This window comes from Macrosteles quadrilineatus, unplaced genomic scaffold (genome assembly GCF_028750875.1).
Source record: "Macrosteles quadrilineatus isolate MER2022 unplaced genomic scaffold, UCM_ALF_1.0 Scaffold_2__2_contigs__length_208266976, whole genome shotgun sequence".
Taxonomy (NCBI): Eukaryota; Metazoa; Arthropoda; class Insecta; order Hemiptera; family Cicadellidae; genus Macrosteles; species Macrosteles quadrilineatus.
This window is the reverse complement of record NW_026542595.1, coordinates 184074511-184098050: the sequence shown is the minus strand read 5'-3', so window position 1 is coordinate 184098050 and position 23540 is coordinate 184074511. Positions and strand designations below refer to the sequence as shown.

General features: G+C 33.8%; 1 protein-coding gene across 1 annotated transcript; it reads left to right on the top strand.

The window, feature by feature from the left end:
- Positions 1-2236: 2236 nt before the first annotated feature.
- Positions 2237-14244, top strand: LOC128988167 (LHFPL tetraspan subfamily member 6 protein-like). Its single transcript, XM_054409402.1, has 6 exons — positions 2237-2282; positions 9464-9569; positions 11011-11126; positions 11630-11796; positions 13683-13781; positions 14048-14244. Exons 2-6 carry the CDS (start codon positions 9471-9473, stop codon positions 14167-14169), a joined length of 603 nt encoding a protein of 200 aa, XP_054265377.1. The 5' UTR covers positions 2237-2282; positions 9464-9470; the 3' UTR covers positions 14170-14244.
- Positions 14245-23540: the final 9296 nt, after the last annotated feature.

The following is a 23540-nucleotide window of genomic DNA, read 5'->3' as shown; positions in this document are numbered from 1 at the left end:
GTGAAGTATAAATTTATTATGATAAATAGTTAATGTTACTCATATTACCACCAACTTTCTGATGAATACTAGGGTAGACATCCCATAAATATGTATTAATTATGGATTAGCTTTAGTCAACTTTCGAGTAAAATTAAACATTGTTCAAAAAGAATCTTACAGAGTGGGTTGCTGTCAAAATTAAGTTTCTATGTTTACATATACCCTTACAGATATCCTATCAGAAAAATAATCAGTTTATGTTATGTTAGAGTCTGTGGTAATCTGTCGGTAGTTATTTTCATTATGTCTACTTATATTCGTAGACTGTATTAGTATCTGTTCCGCAATATTTTAGTCCAAATTAACCGTATTGGAAGGCTTAAAATAAATTGAAGAAAACACTGCTGTACTATATGTCTAACAGAAACAAAAGTTAGTTCCTTGCAAATCCAAAACTAGCTGAAGCTGCGTCCTTCTTTAAATAATAGTTTAAGTCAAACTATCTATAGTAGATGGTTGAGTTCAGCTACACTTTTCCTGTGTATCTACTGGTGATAGAGTAGAGAATAATTTGTAAACAAGGAGTTTCTCGCCGTCGAAGTATTTGCGTTCAACGACATCACCGCCGTGGACAGACCGAAAGACTAATATTTTGTTTTCGTAATGAAAAACGTGACCTGCCGTTAGGACTGACAGCCTTAGATAAAGAGGAATGCCTTGAAACTTTTTCTCGTTTTAAATGCAATTAACTTTAAACACGTTTAATTTGTAAATATACGGTTGAACAAGAATATTTAAACACATTTCCATCAAGTTTAACGCTTTTCACGGTAAGTAATAATCTCATGTAGGCTACTGAACTCCTTTAGGAGACCTTATGGATTTTTAAGTAATTTATCTATAATATATGCTGATTTCATAGCAATAAATGTGCAAACTCCCAGATAACGGACTTACCATATTTAACAATACAATATTTTACAATATACCTACCTAAGTGGGTAACCTCAACACAGGGTTCCCCCTCAAGAGGTACCTATATTTTCCACAAATGTTTGTAAAGCTTGTATGTACAATTTGTAAATATGGAAAATAAACAGATTTCTTTATTTCTTTCTTTCTTTTCTTTCTACATTTTTTTTACGGTAGAAGGTACAATAACGGTCACACGTTTTCAATTGCTATAATAACTGTTCAAGCATCTCATGAACAAATCAAACCACTTCAATAAAATGTTTGTAAACATAGTTTAGAACAGAAGATGCCGAGTTTATTTCGTAGTTCTTGATGACACATGTATAGCGAGTATATCATGCAAATTTAGATCGACAAACCAGTTTTATTCCAAAGAAACGACGACCTTCAGACAAAACTGTATGGTGTTGAGTCATATAGATTACAGGTTATACTGTACGAGTAGTGCTTTGGTAAATTTTTTTTATCTAATAAGTAGCAATTTTGGAAAAGCTTACAAACAAACAGATAAACTGTGGGCAGGTTTTCAAGTGAATTATAACTCACACTTCGACGTTTTTAGCCTATGGATTTCAGACACTCCTAGTATAATTTTTGTATATTTGTATATTTTTTAGTATACCTTTTGAAAATTTTAAATCTGGTTGGTGTGTGATCCATATGAGTGCGTATTTTGCATAAACTTAACCTATATTATTTGATGGTGATTTTTCAGCGAGTGATTTATGCGATGGTCAGAATACCAAACAATGGAACAAAATTGATCGTTCTATTAGGTTGAAACGATTTCAAAATAAATACGTAATCAGATTGTAGTGTCGAGACGACAGGGTACTTAAGTCATTTTTAGGTGACGATTTAAAGTAATAAGCCGACAGTTTTGTCTCAAATATCAGCTGGTTCTTATCCATGACCATATAGCTCAATGATCAAAGACAGCTGGTTCCCGTTTCAAACTGTGAAAAAAGCTTCTGCTATTTGAAAATTGAACCTGCGATCTTCTGATTAAAAGGGAGCATTCCGGCTGTATTTCAATAATAATTAGAGTACGGCAACTTGAAATGCCCTCCAGGAGTTACGAAAAAACACCCATATAATGTGCATCAGCTGATCCATAAGAAATTAGCACTGCAAGGGAGTCTGTTTAAGTCACTGAATAAAACCCCCTCTAATGTCAAACTAAGACACCAGGTGGGGGTGGGTGGCGATCAGCTGATCATTCCCGCCGTTCTGCGACAGACTCCCGCCAGTTTGTCTCCCGTCACGTGCAGTAGTGGATGCACCGACTCGTCTAGTGGAACTTCGCCCTTGGATAACACGAGAGGGTGAATATGTTTTTTTTCTATGAATAAATCTTGAGATAATATTCTTAACTACGTTCTTATAATTTTTTTTATCCTTATTTAAACCATATTTAACTGATAAATTAATTTACTGTAGTATAAGTTTACTGTGTATCCATAAATTGAGAATACGATGATGAGGTCTAAGAGGGTACAGGGTTATTACAGGATATTCCCTTTCACGATATCCACTAAAGGTCCTGACTATCGGCCTGTTTCCAAATTACTTGTAAAGAGTTTTGACTGTAAAACAAAATTAAACTCATAATGCGAAAATCTATTTTATTGAGTCTTATTAAACTAAATTAATATTGTGAAAGTAAGAAAATTTTCATATAAAACACGTGTACATGTTTTCTCTTAAACCAACGATTGCAGAAACCACAATTAGGTTTTAAAATTAATGACCATGCTGAATGTTTCTAGAGAATCTTTAAACCACCATCGTTTTTGCTAGATGATACTTTTACAAAGTTTTTGGTTTTTTTCAACCAGCTTAAATCAAAAACCATAACCAGCTTCTTTGATGTAAAGTAGAGAGTTTTATACAAAGTTAGGCTTCCAATCACTTCAAAGTAGCAAAGTTTAGATCAAGCCACTCCTTTAACTCATACACCTAAGTGTAACATAATCATACTGTATGCCTATACGTTTTGATAAAATATAAAGGACTAACTACAATCAAAATTGATTAGTATTGTTCTAACAGTTTGCTTAACTTAGTCTACGTATGAATTAATTTACAAATAAATAATACATTTTCATCAAATTCAAAATGTATGCAAGTAATAACAAAAGATGCAGTCAGTATTTTAATTTGTATTTGATGTCGGGGGCTTTAAGAGCTCATGATGTTCTGATGTTCTCGATATGACTGGATGTTTTTCTCTTGGTCTTGTTACTATTTAAAGCTGACATTTGGCTAACCAGCGCCTTTTATGAACTTTCGTAATAATTAGTGTACAGGTTATTATTGATTGTTATAACATCAGGGCTATGACAGATATAGTATGTATTCCTGGCTTTGCACCGTTCCTTAATACAAAGGTAAAAAGGTGCACAGGCTAAATTAGACAAACGCAATAAATCAGCACTACATTTTATAAAAAAATAACCCACTGTTAAATATATAGTACAGCTTCAGCATACAGATTTTACCACCACCATAACCTATTACCCCGTTAAAGACTAGTAAAGACTTAATCTTGTAAGTGTAACCTAGGTGAATCCTTCCCGAATATATTGGGTGAAGTGAATAAAAAGTAGTACATACTACGTAGTTCGTACTACGTAGTTCTAGCACTTGCTCAAATCTAGGTGAATAAGAATTAGCTAGAACTAGGTAGTAAGTACTAGGGGTTCCCTAAATGATGTAGTATGTACTACCCTCTTAGTACGTACTCATAATCAAGACAGAACTGGCGCGCGGCGATAATCTGTTTGCCATTTCTGTCTGCACCTGCAGTTTTCTCAGTCGTGTTGATCAAATAGCCCTAGTAACTGCGCTTGACGACAATTTTTATGGCGTTGGCTAGGTATTGCAAGAGGGTGATAGGGCTTTAATATTGATTAGTGAGCTGCGAAAAAAACATTTCTATTACTTTGATAAATCTAAATTTCCGGGTGTAGTAAAGGGGAAAACAGTGTGTTGAAAATGTTAGATGATACAAAAAAAAAAAACTCTTGGTAAGGATTTTAACAGATAACATGAAAAATGCGATGAAGAAAAAAACGAAGAGGAATGTTAAGGGAAATAAACCGACTAAGCTTAGAGAAGGAATTGAGATCTGATAGGAGAAAATGAGAAGGAAAAAAACTTGTTGGTAAACAAATCAACAATATCATTCTCAAATCATAGTACTGTAATTGCTTACAGTTAACAATATTTCTTATTTCAAGGTACCTTTTTCTGTTATGGACTTGGAGAAACATCGCCATCTTCGCAAACGACCAAACTGAAGCATGCCCATGAGCGTACTACATAAAAATGAAGTAACTACTATGCGGGCCGGTTTTTATTCACCGAAAAAGCCTAGTAGATACTACGTTCCCTAAATGACGAAGTATGTACTAGGGGTAGTACGAACTAGCATTTTATTCACCTGCAAGATGTAGTTTGTACTAGAGGCTAGTATGAACTAGCATGTTTATTCACCGAAAACCGAGTAAATACTTCAAAAAGAAGTACGTACTACCAAATACTACCTTTTATTCACCTCACCCATTAAATTGCTTTTGATAAATGACATGTCAGAAAGTTCTCCCTACTCCTCTGAAACTACAACCTTAGATAACATATATTATGTTTGTATATCCGTACAGAGAACTTGTCTATCTTTATATATCTGTACAGAGAAATTGTCTATCTTTACATATCCGTACAGAGAAATTGCGTATCTTTATATATCCGTACAGAGAAATTGTTTATCTTTATATATCCGTACAGAGAAATTGTCTATCTTTATATATCTGTACGGAGAAATTCTCTATCTTTATATATTCGAACAGAGATATTGTCTATCTATATATATAGGCAAAGCCCTCACTGACTGACTGACTGACTCACTCACTCGCTCATCACTAATTCTCCTACTTCCCACTTACCTAGGAGGCTGAAATTTGGTACACTGATTCTTTAAGCATTAAATAGGAAAACTAAGTGGTTTTTATTCTGATCGGACTCTCGGGCTCCGCCCCAGTGGCTCTGGAGTTTCCCATGTTAACCTAATGAGTACTCATATTTAAATGGAATTAATGAATCATAACAGCTGTTTCAATTAAACAAGTTGGTTCTGTTCTATGATGTTCAATAGCATTAAAGTTACAAGGATTACCAAAAGAGTGCAGCACTATTATTTTTTTTTAATATTTGAAAACAGCTAATTTGAAACCAAAAGGTGAGTGAGCGTAGCGAACGAACTTCAACCCGGAGGCGAGGTAGCGTAGCGAACGAGCTAACAGAGAACTTATCTATCTTTATATATCCGTACAGAGAACTTATCAATATTATTTATATATCCATACAGAGAACTGATATTGTTTTGCTTGATTTTAAAATATACCTGTAGTCGTACCTTAACTTATTTTAGTCTTATGGTATATTGTGTAGTCTTATTCTTATTTCAAGGTTGAAAAAGTAATCAATTCTCCTCTCCAAACTAATTCCTGTATATGAATTTGAAAAAATAACAATTTAAATAGTTCAGCAATCTTTAAATTTAAACACGTTGAGATGTCTCACCTTTAAAGACGGCACGAAATTATACGACAAGATTCATACTATCATCACATACAGTTTCAAACATTTTACGATCAATTGTTAAATGTCACAATTATTGGAAAAGTTTATTCATCATCAAATTTCCATTTTTAACTGTGCCTCCTTTCAAAGGTAAACTGTAGGTATGGAATTATACAACAAGATTCATACTAACATCACATACAGTTTCAAACGTTTGACGATCTTAAGAGTTGCTTTGCGTTAACATGAAGACGTTAATGACAAAGTTAAGCGACGTGTAAATGATAATGACTGAGTTTACAATACATAAACACAGACAGATAGACACGTCGAGTTCAGCCGAGCGTTAGTGAGATAATGATGTAATCCAAAAATTAATCTACATTTATTAAACTCGTTGTTTTGGGCTAATAAAAACAATTGTACAATGAGTATTCTAAAACATACGCTTAGCTTTTGTTAAGTTTTGTTTACATAGTGTCGTCAAACACTGAGCAATGAAATCGTGCTGAATATTTTAAGTGAAATTATTTGGGAAATTTCTTTATCTAAGAAGCATAGTTAGGACTAGTAAGTCCTCTACTACGTAACCCAAAATGCTGCTTATATTAGACAGACATTTTGCAATTGAAAATGTGCTATATCTAACTTGAAATACAGGGTGTCCCGGAACTCTCTACCAATATTTTAGGGCATTGCTCCTGGGTAAGAAACATACCTAAATATCATATTTAAATTGTCAGGAAGCCCTTAGTTACTCACACAGCCGCCATTTTGTTTTTTCAGTTATTAATTTTTTTCTAAAGAAAGGTTAAACATACGAAATGGAAACTTTTCACAAACATTTATGACAACTAGACAAAGTTACAAAAAAATTGTGACGATTTTTCAAATTCACAAAACAAAATGCCGGCCATTTAAAATTTTTATAAAATCAACGGTTTTTGAGTTAATAAAGAAACAAAATTTTAAATTGCCACCATTTTGTTTTATGAATTTGAAAAATCGTCATAATTTTTTTGTAGCTTTGTCTAGTTGTCTATAATCTTTGTGCAAAGTTTCCATTTCGTATGTTTAACCATTCTTTAGAAAAAAATTAATAACTGAAAAAAACAAAATGGCGGCTGTGTGAGTAACTAAGGACTTCCGGATAATTTAATTATGATATTTAGGTATGTTTCTTACCCAGGAGCAATGCCCTAAAATATTGGTAGAGAGTTCCGGGACACCCTGTATGTTAACAGCTTACTATTATCAATAAAATTCAACAGTATCAGTAACATTTTATAACAGTTATCATACTGTATAACATCAGTAGACATTTCGTTGAACATTTAGTTATTAGTAAATAGTAGCATCTTAAGATTTTTCTGTACTAATGTCTGAGAACCTGCAATAAAGATGTAAGGGGTTGAGATTACACCCATATTTAATAGATGTTTTTACGATTTTAGGAATAATTGAAGTCTATACAATACAAGCCACACAATTATTATTCATTAATAATAAACCACACACTTATGAATTGCATTTTTGCACCGTTGTTATAAAACAACAGTTTATTAAAACATTACCATCCAATCGTTTTCCAAGAACACAAGTAATATTTATAAACATTTAAGTGGATCTAATGAATTTTAAAAATGCGCTGAATCTCTTAGATACACTTTGCATAAAAGACTGAAAAACAAGCATTGTTGAAGTAGAAGAGGGCAACTTAGCCCAGGTTATGTTGATAATTAACTACAGACATGGCTGTAAGCTGCTTTGCAAGCCAAAACGATACTTTGGGCGGTTCTCTTTTGTAGCAAGTTCAAGTTTGATTTTGAAGTTATACGTTCATATTATAATGATAAAATTCATTGTGTAAATAATGAGTGATTTACATTTTGACTATCTCTTTTTAAGGGACCAAGATTAATCGCAATTTATAGTAAAGAAATATAAGCAAAGTTATATAGAGTCCTACAATTTAGTTTTAATCTCAATATATGGGATTTAAGCTTTACTGTGTCATTAATGACAGTATTCCATAGAACAATATTATACAAATCAATATATTGTACAGATTTCTTAATTATTGGAGCAAAATATTATTTTCAACAAATAACCAACTAAAGAAGAAGAACTCTAACCTCAACAATATTCATGATCATGATGAATATTTAAATCATTTTAATATTTAAAATTCTTCAGTTATTTAGGATTTATGAAAAGAAAAAGAAAATGAACGATATAGTAACCTAGGTAGGCTCAAAGTGCGCGAATTCTCCTTATGTAGAGAAAACAAAATTAGGCTACCTTTAAATATTTCCACCGAGTTCCTAGTCTCAATGTAATGCATTTAATTCTTTCGACGTATTCAACCGTTGCATCTTTATGAATTTCACCAAACGATAATTTACAATCTGCATACGTATATACTTAAATATTTTACTTTGAAATGGCGAAAATACGAATGTAGGTATTTTAAGCCAAGTGGGGCGTAAATAGGGTAATATATGACTCACCAATAATCCAAGGGTGAAGAGTAACAAGAAACACTAGAGAGTAGAGGTGGCACATGGGCGGAAGCCGTGAGTGGATGGCAGAAGACGACGTCTTGGGAAGAGGGTAGCCAACTTGTAGGTTGAGTAGAGATGAGGGAAGTGTGCACACTTTTGGGGAACACTTGTGGGGAATCCAGTAATCCTAATCCACTAAAGTTGGCACTTGACACAGGCACTCGCGACGAAGACGCGGCGGACGTAACTACTTAGCGGCGACAGTGATAACGTACTAAATAACTTATTTAAGAAAAAAACACCTTTTACAGAGTTTGACGTCGAGAAAGTTTTATTAATTGTTCGTGACAAACGATAGAAGAGCGTTAGAGAGTCCGAGAAACGGTTTTAGAGGTAAAAGTTTATAAATAGAGAAAGACTAACGAAATACGGCGCAATGCACGTATTCAGCCGAGGAGAGTTACATTTCAACTGAACATTATTTTTGGAGGGGGAAGGGACGCTACCTCAATGTTTCTTAGAGGGGTACCGCAAATTTATCCATGTCCATATCACGCCACATTTTTTAACCAATAGGATTCGTCCTGCATCGGGCAACACAGCCGAGATAGTGTGTGTGTTTTATGTAGGCTTGTGTGAGTGAGACTCTAACATTCGATACAACAATACTTAATGAAATTGAAATGAGATTTAAAAATACAGATTTGGTTTGGAAATAAGCTATCACTAATTGAACAATAATTATGATGATAAATATAGTAATAATTAATTAAATACAGAACACCAAGTATGAGTGTAGGATGAGTGGCGAGATCTTGTAGTCTTGTTAGTGACTAATGCCAATATATTCCTTAGACACAGCTGTTAATTAATAGCCCATACAGCTAATGGCAACTAAGGTACCTACAGTTTATAGTGGAATCTAAACCGCATTTTTGCCTTGTAATTAACAAATTGGTCTAATTATCAGGATAGTACTGCGGATAGTCGTAGTACTCACTAGTGCGGGCGTTAATCCACACAAGGGAGTATCGCATCCACAGTGTATGCCTATAAATATCCACAGTAAATATTGAAAAAGTAAAAATCTACAATTGAATCTTCAAGTTATCTCCTTTCATTGAAGTTAGAACAACTATTTTGCATTTATTATTAAGATGGACATCTTTAAGCAAATCAACGTCACAGTAGTTCATCATAATAAACTGATAGATAAAATCCAAAGAAATATTTCATAAAAATCCTCCCATAAAGAGTGCTAGTAATCAAAAAGGATAAGGATTAATACTCATAATCTTAATAACAATGTAAATTTGAACATTATTGTATGACATTGGATCGGTTCCAAACTCATAAATTATTGTTCATACATATACTAATTGTTTATTTTTGAAAGTTTACTTTCCCCCATGTTTCAGAAGGCGGATGGGGACGCTGACAGGTCCAGGCTATATCTGGGCTCTTCTGTCTGTGGCGGCGGCGCTTTTGGCATGTTCTGGTTTTTACTTACCATTTTGGATACAGGTAATAATTTTAATACTAAAGGCCAATTTAGTTTCACAACTATTGTAACGTGTTTTATTGTCGTTGGTTTAAAAATGATCTATTATTACTAAAACATACGCAACAAATAGTCATCGGTAATCTAGCAAAATGATGCAAGCCCTGTCATATAATTTATTAATTATCTATTACTTGAGTCTAAACAATTTAAATTGAAATTTTGTAAGGTTTAAACTGAGTTTTAATAAATAAGAATTTAGTGTTAAAATTGATTCGGTGGAAATAATCTTTATTCAATAGATTAAATACAAAACCAAGAATACACCATGTACATTTCGGAAAGGACGACGGGTAACGGAACGTGATATTTCACAAGAATAATTAGATCCCTTCACTTTTTGACAGTGTCAGTTATTAACTATATTAAGACATTTTCTCTAAAATCATTTTTGTTCTATTTGAAACAAACGGACTCTTACTTATTAACAATATAATATCTCCACAAAATCTTAGGTTGTGTTTCTAGAGTTATAATCCCAGTCAATAGCAGATAATACATTCAATAAAAATTATCCCAAATAAAACCAAATAAAAAACGAAAAAAAAAATAAAAAATTAAGTGACCGATAACAAAATTTCGGCAGAGACAGCGGTTAGTTTGACATGATATTTAACTAAACTCATTAGCTTTATTCACTCCCTGGATCTGTGTCAGTTATTGACTAGTTATCCAGATTCCTTTTTGTTCTACTGAATTTGAAACTAACTAGGAAGGTCCCAGAAATTGTATTAGCACTGGATGGTACAAGTGATCAACAGTTAGCAACATGTAATCACAAAATATTTATGTAAATCTAATTAGAAATATTAAAACTGTACCCTTACTCATCCACAAATAGACTATCTCTATTATGTTTTAGGCTCAATTTTCTAGACTTATGATCCTGACATAATCAAATAATAAATTGTGAAGATAAAATCTTCCAGAAAGTTAAATTTTAAAACAAATATTGTTACTGAGAACAAAGTGTTGGGAGGTACGGTGATTAGCTGTGTAAGACATTTTACTAGACTTATTATATTTCTTCACTCCTTGACATGGGAAGGAAACAAACAAGAGACGTTCTTAAAATTAATATCAACATAACAGGGTAGACAACATACTCTTAGATAACGTGATGGACAAATATTTTCCTACTCTAAAAGGGCAATAAGTTATTTTTGAACATCTAAACAAATTACAGGCTACCCTCACTAATCCACAGATACCATATCCACTAAATGTTACATCTCATTCTCATTTTTGTTTTATCATGATACAACCCAGGAAGATTCTGGGAATTAATAAAGCAAAATATAAAAATTTCACCCTTATCCACAATCATGCACTAAATCGTACGCTGAGGAGTTATGATCTCTCGTCAGACTCACATATGTTGACGTTACATGATTGTATGTGCAGGGCCGTATTCTAGGGAGGGTGGATGCATACTTTAACAGCTTCCGTCGCTGCAACTACCCCCGTCTCGGGCCTCAGGGGATCGTTGAGATCGTGACGCAGTGCGCTAGATACTCCAGGTAATTCTAGATGTACGTGGCAAAATTATTGAACAGCCATTTCTCTATTTCAAATGATTTTGCATGAACAAAGAAGACTCGTTAAAGACTGGATGGTTTGTTGTGGTACTAGTTTCACTTTCGTAAGACAAGAATATTAAACATATTGTTGTTTTCATAACTAGAGTTGAAAACGTGTGATAATGAAAACAAGGTATTTTTACAACTTGATAAAATTTACTTCCATACCACCTTGTTGAGGAACGAGCTTACCAGTAGAGCGGGGGACTAAGGTCTCTAAGGTCCTGGATTCAAATCCCACTAAATCACCAATGGGTTTTATCCAAGTAAGTGATAATGCCGCTACCCTATAGGTCTAGCCTGAAGTAATGTGAAAACGATGCCGGGCTGTGATGAGATTTCCATTCTTCTCAATATTATAATATTCCATAATTGTACAACCATGACTAATGTACATTACAAAATGAGTATAACAGTGATTTTGCAATGTGAATGGTCCCTAGGTGGAGAGATATCCCCAGTGGTTGGTGGCAAGCCTCTACAGTCCTCGTAGGGGTGGGCTCCGCCCTCGCCCTCATGTTAGGGGTCGTCGCCTTGTCAGCGTGTTTCGTGGAATACATAGTACACGCCGCCACTGCTCGACTGGCTGGTGGACTTCAACTTATAGCAGGTACTGATGGCGAGAAACACGGGTATAGCGGAGAAAATGTTTACTATATTATTCTTGAAGGATTAGTGATTTATATTTTCAATAGAACCTGAGTAATACCGATTTTGGAATCAGGAAATTAGCGTTAGCGCCCGACCACTTACGTACAATGAACTAGAGTAGGTGAGCAGGTGTTTGATGTTAACAGGTTAAAATATAATTATTCATAATTTTTGTCATTACCAATTGAGATGGGGATTACCTAGGTGCGTATTTATGAGTGAAGGATGAGTGTAGAACGGATTGAGATTATATCTGTAGCTTTGTTAAAGACTAATATCAGCTGTCATCCACCAGGATCATTTACAGCCCTATGATCAGGGACAGCTGGGTCTAGTTTCGAGCCGTCAAAAAGCTTACCTTTCTCAGGCAACCTTTCGATTGTTAGGCTAGGCTAGCTTGTTTGCTTGTTATTCAGTTGATTACTAATTTATCAGGTGGTGGTAAGCTAACACTGACTGGCCTAACTAATAGATCATGTGTACGTATGTATTTGGTGATTAAAATTAATAAGGTAGAGCCATGGATATTAGAACGGCAACTGTATGGATCATAAACATAGCAAATTGTCGTCACTGACGCAAAAGTAAACCTGTTTGTATTATTTAAAACAATAGTTGATCCATAGAGAATTACCCAAACGGTTATCATTGATACAATATAATACCAAATAGCTCATGTACTTGTACGGCTTAAAAGCTTCCATTCTGAGGAATTGTGTTAGTTAAATAAAACCAATTCTCTAGAGTGACTGGGGATTTTCATACAATCTAAGTTAATTTTCAAAATTGTCCCAGCTCGCTTGGTGAGACAGCTCAACCCATTCAAAGTGTTTGTATCAGAGTAAAAGTGTAAAATATTCTTGTATTAGTTATGTAATTATTTTAAAAATTGCTATCGGAATATTATTGTTATTAATAATAAAATTCAACTACTGTACCTTTTGTGAAGATTTTAGAAAAAAACTGTACATAACAACCGTACATTCAAACCAACAATCGTTTAATTTAATAGTTCTGTAAAGAAGCAAAAAAATATGGAATGATTTATCATGAGTTCTTATTTATTTTTGCATAGCATTGCAGACCGAGTTAAACAAATAAAATAACCTCCTTGATGAAAATTTATTTTCACATTTTTTACGAATAAAAAATAATATGATGTGACAATAACATATAGAAGGTTAATAGAAAAGTAAATTTTAAATTTCCCATGTTTAAAACGGGATTGTATCACTTGTGATTATAAAGGCTTTCGTTTAATAAATTTTACATGATCATGAGTACGAAACTAAATTGAAATATTGTTTGCTTAAACATATATATATTTTATCACTTACATTGTGCTATTGTTCCCTACTAACTTGTGCGTATACTAACAGGTTTACGTTAAGAAACTTTATATATATGTATCATGAAAATTAAGTTGGGGTTCACTACGTCTCGGTAATTTGACTGGGTAAAGTACATATGAATAAATAAATGTAGGCTGACCTTCAAGGACCTGATTCACATAACCTATTTAAATTACTTGATAGCTATCCTTATGAAGACGGGAGTTATCCCAGTCAATGCAGTAGTTCTGTCCCATTTATTGTGTTAAATAGCCGAAAATGTTTGATAGTGTAGATTAAAACCATGAGCTGGGTAACTTGAGGGCGATACAGGGGTGGGGAATCGGAGGTATTCTAATCATATAAGACTAAGTAATATAAATAATGTATGTCTTAGGCAAGGAATACTATCTCTGCAGAGGTCGCCTGACTACGAAATCGACAGCTTTTTGCTATAGACTATGTAGTATATATTAATGGCTTTACAGTATCCGTGAATGTTTGATGTTAACAGGTATACTCTTGAGTGGTGGACTGCTCGTCTATCCTCTAGGCTGGGACAACAGAGAAGTAATGGACTGTTGTGGACCCTTCTCACAAATGTACAGCTTAGGTAAGCAGCGTTCCGTACTTTCATTGCCGTCACATCTATATCGAAGTTCGGTAGAAGAGGTTTTACTATGTATAACAATTAAACTTATTATAATTAATGTAATATTCAAAATCTGGCTTCTCCTAATTCTACCTCTGATTTACATTACAAATCCTCAAAATCTCACAGCATTGTATAAAAATAAAACTCATTCTTAAGCATCACATATCATTACATAAATAGCCATTTTCAAGACTGTTCATTAAAATTTAAACATGTTTTCTCAGGGAACTGCAAGCTGTCCTGGTCACTGTATCTCCTAGTGCTCGCCGTTCTTCTCTTGTTCGCCTGCTTCGCCATGAGTCCATTTATCTCCAAGGTCAACTACTGCTGTTATCCAAGGTCGTGACACTGACTGTTGGTGGACCCTCCCTCCAAGAGGTACCTGGAGACTTCCACACAGCTTTAGTGGACGTCTATGACATCAATGACAGCATTAAACTCAGACATCTACTCAAGATCATTATTGCTTTTACCCTAAGAGGTGCTACTGACAATTGGTTGATCTTCCTTCCAAGAGGTACCTGGAGACTTCCACACAGCTTTAGTGGATGTCTATGACATCAATGACAGCATTAAACTCAGACATCTACTCAAGATCATTATTGCTTTTACTCTAAGAGGTGTTACTGACCTTTGGTGGACCCTCCTTCCAAGAGGTACCTGGAGACTTCCACACAGCTTTAGTGGATGTCTATGACATCAATGACAGCATTAAACTCAGACATCTACTCAAGATCATTATTGCTTTTACTCTAAGAGGTGTTACTGACCTTTGGTGGACCCTCCTTCCAAGAGTTACCTGGAGACTTCCACACAGCTTTAGTGGATGTCTATGACATCAATGACAGCATTAAACTCAGACATCTACTCAAGATCATTATTGCTTTTACTCTAAGAGGTGTTACTGACCTTTGGTGGACCCTCCTTCCAAGAGTTACCTGGAGACTTCCACACAGCTTTAGTGGATGTCTATGACATCAATGACAGCATTAAACTCAGACATCTACTCAAGATCATTATTGCTTTTACTCTAAGAGGTGTTACTGACCTTTGGTGGACCCTCCTTCCAAGAGTTACCTGGAGACTTCCACACAGCTTTAGTGGATGTCTATGACATCAATGACAGCATTAAACTCAGACATCTACTCAAGATCATTATTGCTTTTACTCTAAGAGGTGTTACTGACCTTTGGTGGACCCTCCTTCCAAGAGTTACCTGGAGACTTCCACACAGCTTTAGTGGATGTCTATGACATCAATGACAGCATTAAACTCAGACATCTACTCAAGATCATTATTGCTTTTACTCTAAGAGGTGTTACTGACCTTTGGTGGACCCTCCTTCCAAGAGTTACCTGGAGACTTCCACACAGCTTTAGTGGATGTCTATGACATCAATGACAGCATTAAACTCAGCCATCTACTCAAGATCATTATTGCTTTTACTCTAAGAGGTGTTACTGACCTTTGGTGGACCCTCCTTCCAAGAGGTACCTGGAGACTTCCACACAGCTTTAGTGGACGTCTATGACATCAATGACAGCATTAAACTCAGACATCTACTCAAGATCATTATTGCTTTTACTCTAAGAGGTGTTACTGACCTTTGGTGGACCCTCCTTCCAAGAGGTACCTGGAGACTTCCACACAGCTTTAGTGGATGTCTATGACATCAATGACAGCATTAAACTCAGCCATCTACTCAAGATCATTATTGCTTTTACCCTAAGAGGTGCTACTGACCGTTGGTCGATCTTCCTTCCAAGAGGTACCTGGAGGCTTCCAAACAAATTTAGTGAACGTTTATGACATCATCACACTCAGTCATACATTCCAAATCAAAAACTGTTCTTACCCTAAAGAGTGCTACTGACAATTTGTGAACATCCTTCAAAGGAGCAAATAAAATTCTGTGCACAGCTACCTGCAGATGGGTGTATAACATGAATGATAAGGCCAAACTCAGTAAATTGCTTTAAGATTTTTACTTTAAACTTTTCAAGATCAAGCCACTAATTGTTGTGGAATATCTTTGCACTCTGGCAAGGATTCTTTAATCTAGAAAATGTTTATATGACTTTATTACATATTTAATTTTGTGCTAATAATCTACGATTTACTCGTACAAGGACGTCTATAATATCGATGTTAACATCATACTCCAAGAGTAATTCTTCATGCTATCCAAGCTCCTGTTACCAACCATTGGGCCTTCCTTCTAAGAGGTCTTTGAGGGCTTCCACACAGCTCCAGTAAATTTTCTTGATATTTTTGGCATCACACTTTAGCAGCAATTAATTACTGTATTGCTGCCTCTAATGTCATTCTAACCACCAACGAATCATGATGGATCTTCCCTCCAGCTTGGAAACCTCTCGAATGGTTTTGCAAACCAAAGAGCTCTCTGTCACTGAGCAGCTGAATTGTTTCGGAGTTGTTTTCATACAATGTTTAATATATGAGTAGACCTCTTAAAATTACACTACACAAGATCAACTAAACCGTATTCATCGAAATGTTTTGTTTCCAATATCAATTACTGGACGTATTTCAATGGAAACATATATCAAAGAACAATAACTGCTACTATTCAAGAGTGTGCCACTGTTTTGGGCCCTCCTTCCAAGAGGTAGCCGAAGACCTAAACTCAGCCTTATTGGACGTCGCAGTATGAAGAGCAACACCCTACAAGTTTACCTAGACCTACTCACATACAAGGTCGAGCCAGTCGACTAACATCATGGTGCAGGTTTTCAGGGAACCTTTTCACCATGAAAATGTGTAGATATCCTATAAATATTAGACTAGTTAGGTAAATCATAGATCACATTATTGTAAACTTTCTACCAAACTTAAAAAGGCATCATAGTTTTTATACAAAATACAAGTTTTTGTATATTTTAGTTTACCGAATGAAATGCTTATTAACCTTACGTCAAAGTCAAATCTGTAAAATATGTATAGTGTGTATAGTGCATACAGGTCAGGGTAGTATTATACATCGATGGGTAGAATCCAGAAGTTGTATTAATAGTCAAAGATAGAATATAATGTGGACCTGAATTTACTGAAGAAATACTTTTCAAGAATTTAAACTTTGTTAAAACTGTGTATGAAATGTAAAAACTACGATAGTATTTTTGTAAAAATGACAGTAATTTATTATGGAATCATATTAAATGTAACTACAGTATATTTTTGTGTCTTTGTATTGGACCTTTTTTCATAATGGGGATAAAAAAAGGGGGGTCTAAATATAAAAATAGCATTTTTTAATTTTACATTTAATATCATACTCACGACTTGTAATAAAAACAGAACAACGAATTAAATTTTTATTGTCATCAATAATGAACCTAATGCCTAACATGAATGGTAAATATTTTTAAATACTTAGGAGTTTTACATACAAGCTACTTGCAGTAAACCTTTCAAAAACGATTGTTGGGATATGGTAAAATGTAGTAGTATACATAGTGTTGAAAAATAGTAGTTTACGCAACGATTGCGTTAAGTTGGTCTTTAAGACACGAGTAGAAAATTTAAGGCACGAGCCTTGGTGACTATTAACGCGAGTTGCGTACACTACTTTACCTACGACAGTTTTTTAATTACTAATGAATGATTATAGTGAAAGAGTAAATTTACAGTTAGATCTCAGCATCGAATATTATAGAATATTATAAGCAGTTTGTGCTCTCACTTCACTTTCACTAAATGACATTTTTTTAAACAGTTTAGTCTACCTTCCTTTAACTTCCACCAACTTAGGTTAAGAATACGCGAGTATCAACAGGAACAAGTAAGATCAACAATTAAAATTGTCAACTGATCAGCTGATCAGCTGATTAGTTGACGTTCGAAGCATTACAATTTTAATTCTTTTCTCTCAATACTTGAACCTCATTGGTCCGTTACCTGTGTTGATATGAGAAAAACTATGTTGATATGAAATGAAACTATGCTGATATGAAAGTAAACAGCTGTTAAGTGAAACTTTTCAATTCTAAGAACTGAACTGAAATGGCTACTTTAAAAACGGTCGTAGGTAAAAATTGTTTACTCAATTTTTAGCTGTATGGTTCCGGGATATATCCGTTTTGAAATCATATTAGCCAATCTCTGAACCATCGAGCAAGGCGTATGACAGGTGACAGATGACGAGTGAGGAAACGAGTTTTATGCTAATGCCTCAACGTTATAACAAATGTATGGCTTTCCAAAACGGGGTTGCGTTATAGTTGGTGAAGTTTGTAATAACACCCTTAACTACTCTTAACTTTTTGTTTGATTTTTATTTATGTCTAAAATTAGTTATTTGAATCTATTAAAAAAATCGAATTCCATCAAAAGTATCCATATTTTATAGGAGCAGGGTACTATCTTGGGCTAGAAATTATATCAGCATCTTTCGTTGGTAAATTAAATACACCATTGGATTCCTACATCAATTCTTTGTGGCAGACTTAACTACATTCCATTACTGAAAAAGATATCGTTGAAAAACATCATTTTGTTTTGAAGTAGTGGGAAACTACGAGCTAATAGTTAGTTGGTAGTTGTTAGTAATAAGTAATAGCTCTTAGTAGCGTAGTAAGTAGTTAAGGACGTGTGTACCTTTACCATACGTCACCGGCTTAAACCTAAAGATGTTAAAAATCAAAAGAAAATTAAGACGTAAACCTTTTTTCATTTCTTTTGCTTCACGTTTTCCTACACACGATAGTAATCGTGTAGGATAGTAATCTTGCAAATAATACTGCGTCACCTAGCTTTCAATATATCAACACACTATCAACTAAAATCAGGATCACGCTTCAAAGAAGAATCATTTGATTATTTGCGGTAGCAAAGCTTCTGTTTTGTAAAATATATTGCCAATAAACTGTTAAATACATTGCATTAAGTCTATCCACAAGATAAATTACCATCGCCTAAAATTTGGATTCTTATTTATTACCAACCAAATAGTTGATGGGAGACTTTTACCTAATTTTATAATATCTAAACCTACCAATTATACCTAAACCAAAATGGGCATTACACAATAACATAACCATAATAACAATAAATAAATAATAATGAATAAAAAATCATAAATAACATTAAATAAACAATAAAAAATAAATACTAGCTGTTACCTTTGACTATTAATACAACAACTTTCGTTTTTGTTCCAATTTTTTTCCTATAGAAAGCTATTTACTAAAAGGTTCTATGAATGTAATAAGTTACAAACTGCAACTAATGACATGACAAGAGAACATGTTACAGCCCAGACCCGCAATATAAAAACATTGACACTAGCAGGCAGTTATTGTTTTACTTTTCCCTACAACTCTCTAGTGGCTTTGGACTATAACAAATTAATAAAAATTTCTCTTTATTTCGGCTGAAACTCAAACTTTCTTCTTTTCAAACTTCAAACTTCTTGGTTTCTGTTGAAATTAATTATTAAAAATACAATAGTATATTGTTTTCTTGTTGTTAAAAAATACTGTTTTCAAACGCAACATATTATTCAATTTCTTATAGTTAAATTGAGCAAGTAAATAAATGGTTGCAGTATACGGCGTATATATAAAGCTGAATATTTTAGAACCCCCACTATAGTTATTGTATTTCGACAGCTACATTTAAATATATAAAAAAAAGTTGACTTCAATGCTTCGCCATGGCACAAATCTAGGCTTAGTCACACAAATGAAATTCAAAGTACGCCTTAAAAGACATTAGGAGGTGTTATCCGAAGATGTTTTGTTACATTTTTATTGGGTTACCTGAATTTTCTTATAATTCAAAATCAGATTTTTCAATGTTAAAAATCAAATATATATTCCCATACGACCGTCAAAGTCTACCAAGTATTTACGTCATGTGATTACCTCATACAAGCGGCTTGTCAGTGCGATCACCTGTTATTGACAAGAACAACCCTGTGATAGACATTATTGACAAACACCACAAGCTGTCAATCACCTGTAAACACAGGAACATTAGGGTAAGGTGATCAGAGAACTATTATGGCCACTTACTTCACAGAGTTGACGAGGAACCGTTTGGTTCTGATGCCTGTACACTCTTCCATGACATAATTATTCTAGGTTTACTAAACAATAAGGACTTATCATTAGCTTTTATAATTATTTGAGTGTTACACTAGTTTCATACTGTTTGATATTCGTCCTTATTTTTTATAATTGATTTATAAAAATGACTCCCCAGTGAATTACGTTTAAAATGATTTTCAAAACAACTCATTCACAAAAGAAAAATTTTAGATATTTTCCATTTGTAAGATAACAATTGTTTACATTTTGGAAAAGTGGCTTTCATCATATTTTAAATTTGAAATGTATAGCTGTTACCGTGTTATTCAACTTGCTAGTCTGTTAAGATTTAATTTTTCTAAAAGTACGGAGATTATAAGCTCGATGTTAATAGAAGTAGAAATCCCATCACCGTGTCAAATTTGTAGCAATTATATAAACAGAATGAAAAAATGGAGTTGAGTTAGGCCTCCTACAGAGTGCGTTCATGCCAATTTCTTTCAAAATTCTAAGATGCTAACCTACTCAAACTGAAAAGTCATCTTTTAGGTGCCATTAGCTGTATGGGCTATTAATTAAAAGCTGTGTCTAAGGAATATGTCGTTCTTAGTCACTAACAGGACTACAAGATCGTGCCACTCATCCTACACTCATCTCCATTCATACTTGGCTTAAAATACCTACTTTGTATGGTCGCCATTTCATTGAAAAGTATTCAAGTATTAAAGTATTGTCAACTATAGCAACTCCCTTATTAAATCGATCACAGTATTGATTGGTTATCATGAACTAGTGGAGGAAATAGAGGGTTTTTTTCAGAAGCTGACTACAATGCATAATGCTGATCAATAACTGCTTTTTTGTTTTGATACAATCGAAGACTTCAATTGACAAATGTGCAGTTAATGTCCTCTATTCCAGCTAATTTTGTTTTATTCTAGTGATTAAAAGAACCTAGCTTGCAACGCGTGTATTGAAAAAAAAACATTTTTGCTTCAGTGTGATGAAAAATAATTCGTGGGGTTTTCTCTAACAAAATCAGCAGATCATAATTTTTCATTTGTAAAATAAAAGGTAATATGTGTGGGTGTGCATGCTTCAATTTTAACAAAGTAACCGAGATGCTAAAGACTATCACGAACCACAATTGATTGATTGTAGTGTTTCCCGTGCAATGTATTGTTCAATAATCAATTCATACGACTCAATATTCAGAACAGCAAAGGGTGATTAACCTAATTAGTGATTCAGGTGGAGAAGTGTGTCACGCTGTGTCATAATTAGTCTGGTTACACGAGATGACAATGATGTATAAGGTCTTCTAAATATTAACTGCGTGCTGCAAATATCCTATCAATCATATTTTAAAACGCAAGAGGGTGTAAGTTATTATGCAATGTTTTGGTATTTTTGTCCAATTACAAAAGGTCCATTCAATTCTAAATAGCCTTCAACAACGATGATAAGGTTTGAAATAGTATAGAATAGTTGATCTGCAGCAACTGAAGTTTAGTTTATTGCACCCATTTATCAGGCACATAATCAAATACTTGAAATCTCTTCCTCCCACAATTTACCATCAAAGTAGTGGTCAAACACCATATTATATCTCGTTTGTTTTCTCAGCTCGTAGAAAGTCAAGAATGGAATTCCGAGTGACAGAAGCTATATTGGACTAATGTTAACTTCTCAAGGGCCAATATCCTCTTATCCTTGGATATTCTACTTAAACGACATCAGTCACACATTCAACAAAATTGTTAACCGTGTAAATATAAAAAAACTTTGAATTAACTTTTTATTTGCATAAAGAATTTAGAAAAAAGTTTGAATAATTCCATTTTATATTTGAATACCGAAATGGAATTCTAGCAATCATACATTGATGATTCAAGATTATTTTAAATTTGCAAATTGGCAACACAAAGTGTACATAAACTAACGCTAATTTAAGTAAATTTAACGTTCAATACAATGTCACTTGTGTAAACGTATTTTCAATTTCGCGCGTAAACTCTTCACCGCTGTCAATAACGGACGTTTAACGTGTTTAGGCTTGTCAAATTGACAGCTCGGGGTTGTACGATAAACTGTTTACAAGACACAAAGCCATTGAATGTCATGTACGGATAAGCTGTCGACATGTAACGGAATATGTCAAACTTGCTGGATACAGAATGTCAAACTTGACACGGGGAATGCAGAGGTAAACTTGACATTGGGAACTGGAATTAATTCACTGCGAGGAAATAAGGGGTAATAAAAAGTCTGGAGACCCCCTGTCAACTTTTTTTTAATACATACAATAAAGAAAAACTGATTCCAAAATGTACATGTTCAACAACCATTTAGAGATTTTCCGCTATTCATTACCAAACTTTCTAGTATTCCATTAGTTAAGCTTACAAAAAGGTACTTAAATACCAAAATATAAACCAAGGAAATATTGTATTCTAAACACTAGTTTTATTTTATTTTCACAAATCTATATGAAATAAAAAAAAATGTGATTTTTTTACTATTGCATACAACAAACAATCGTGCATAACCAAAATACTATGCGAATTAATTTTATAATATTTGCTGGTTATAAATAATGCAAATGTGTGTCTATATTTCAAATTTATTCTTGCAATATGAGTTGATATGGCATTTATGAATGGTCATTGCCATTTGCTGCGTCATTATCTAAGATTACCTCAACAATGAGCTGTCAGAGATTATTTGGTATTGACAGATAGACTTGTATGTCAAACATTGAAGTTTGATATTAACTATTGACAAATACTGCAAATCTTATACACTGTGGAACCATATTAGATATACTTTTAGATGTTTATCCTATTGTTTTAATATCATGAGCATTGGTGTACAGTTTATCATTTCTGACCAATGATCACTGCGATTTATCAATACTTTCAATCAAATTTTGATAAAATCATAATAATCATTAGAAATATTAATTTTATTTTTGTATAGTGTGACATAATATTTACATTTTCTATTAAAATGCTGCAACCTCATTTAAGCTTTTAAAACGTCGTTTTTTATCTGTTGAAGTTAATGTACAAAGCACAGTAATCATTGTTTTTTCAACAAAAAGATATGTAAGCATGTTGACTCCTAAATTAGATAATTTGTTTACCTAATTTGGTATAACTTCTAGAAACCACACCAATATAATAATAAACATTTCGCTTAATCCAATACGAGTTTCAAATCTTGAAGGTCACGGGTTTTTTGATAACCAACTTTAATAAGATCCCCTTATTATGTAAATATAGTGCACGTTCTTCATATTTTAAAATCTAAATATATAAAAGGCAAAGCCCTCACTGACACACTCACTCACTCACTCACTCACTCACTCATCACTAATTCTCCCACTTCCTATTTACCTAGGAGGCTGAAATTTGGTACACCGATTCTTTAGGCATTCAATAGGAAAACTAAGTTGTTTTTATTCTGATCGGACTCTCGGGCTCCGCCCCAGTGGCTCTGGAGTTTCCAATGTTAACCTTATGATTTTTCATATTTAAAAGGAATTAATGAATCTTATCAGCTGTTTCAATTGAACAAGTTGGTTCTGTTCTATGATGTCCAATAGCTTTAAAGTTACAAGGATTGCCAACAGGGTGCAGCACTATTATTATTTTTTTAATTTAAG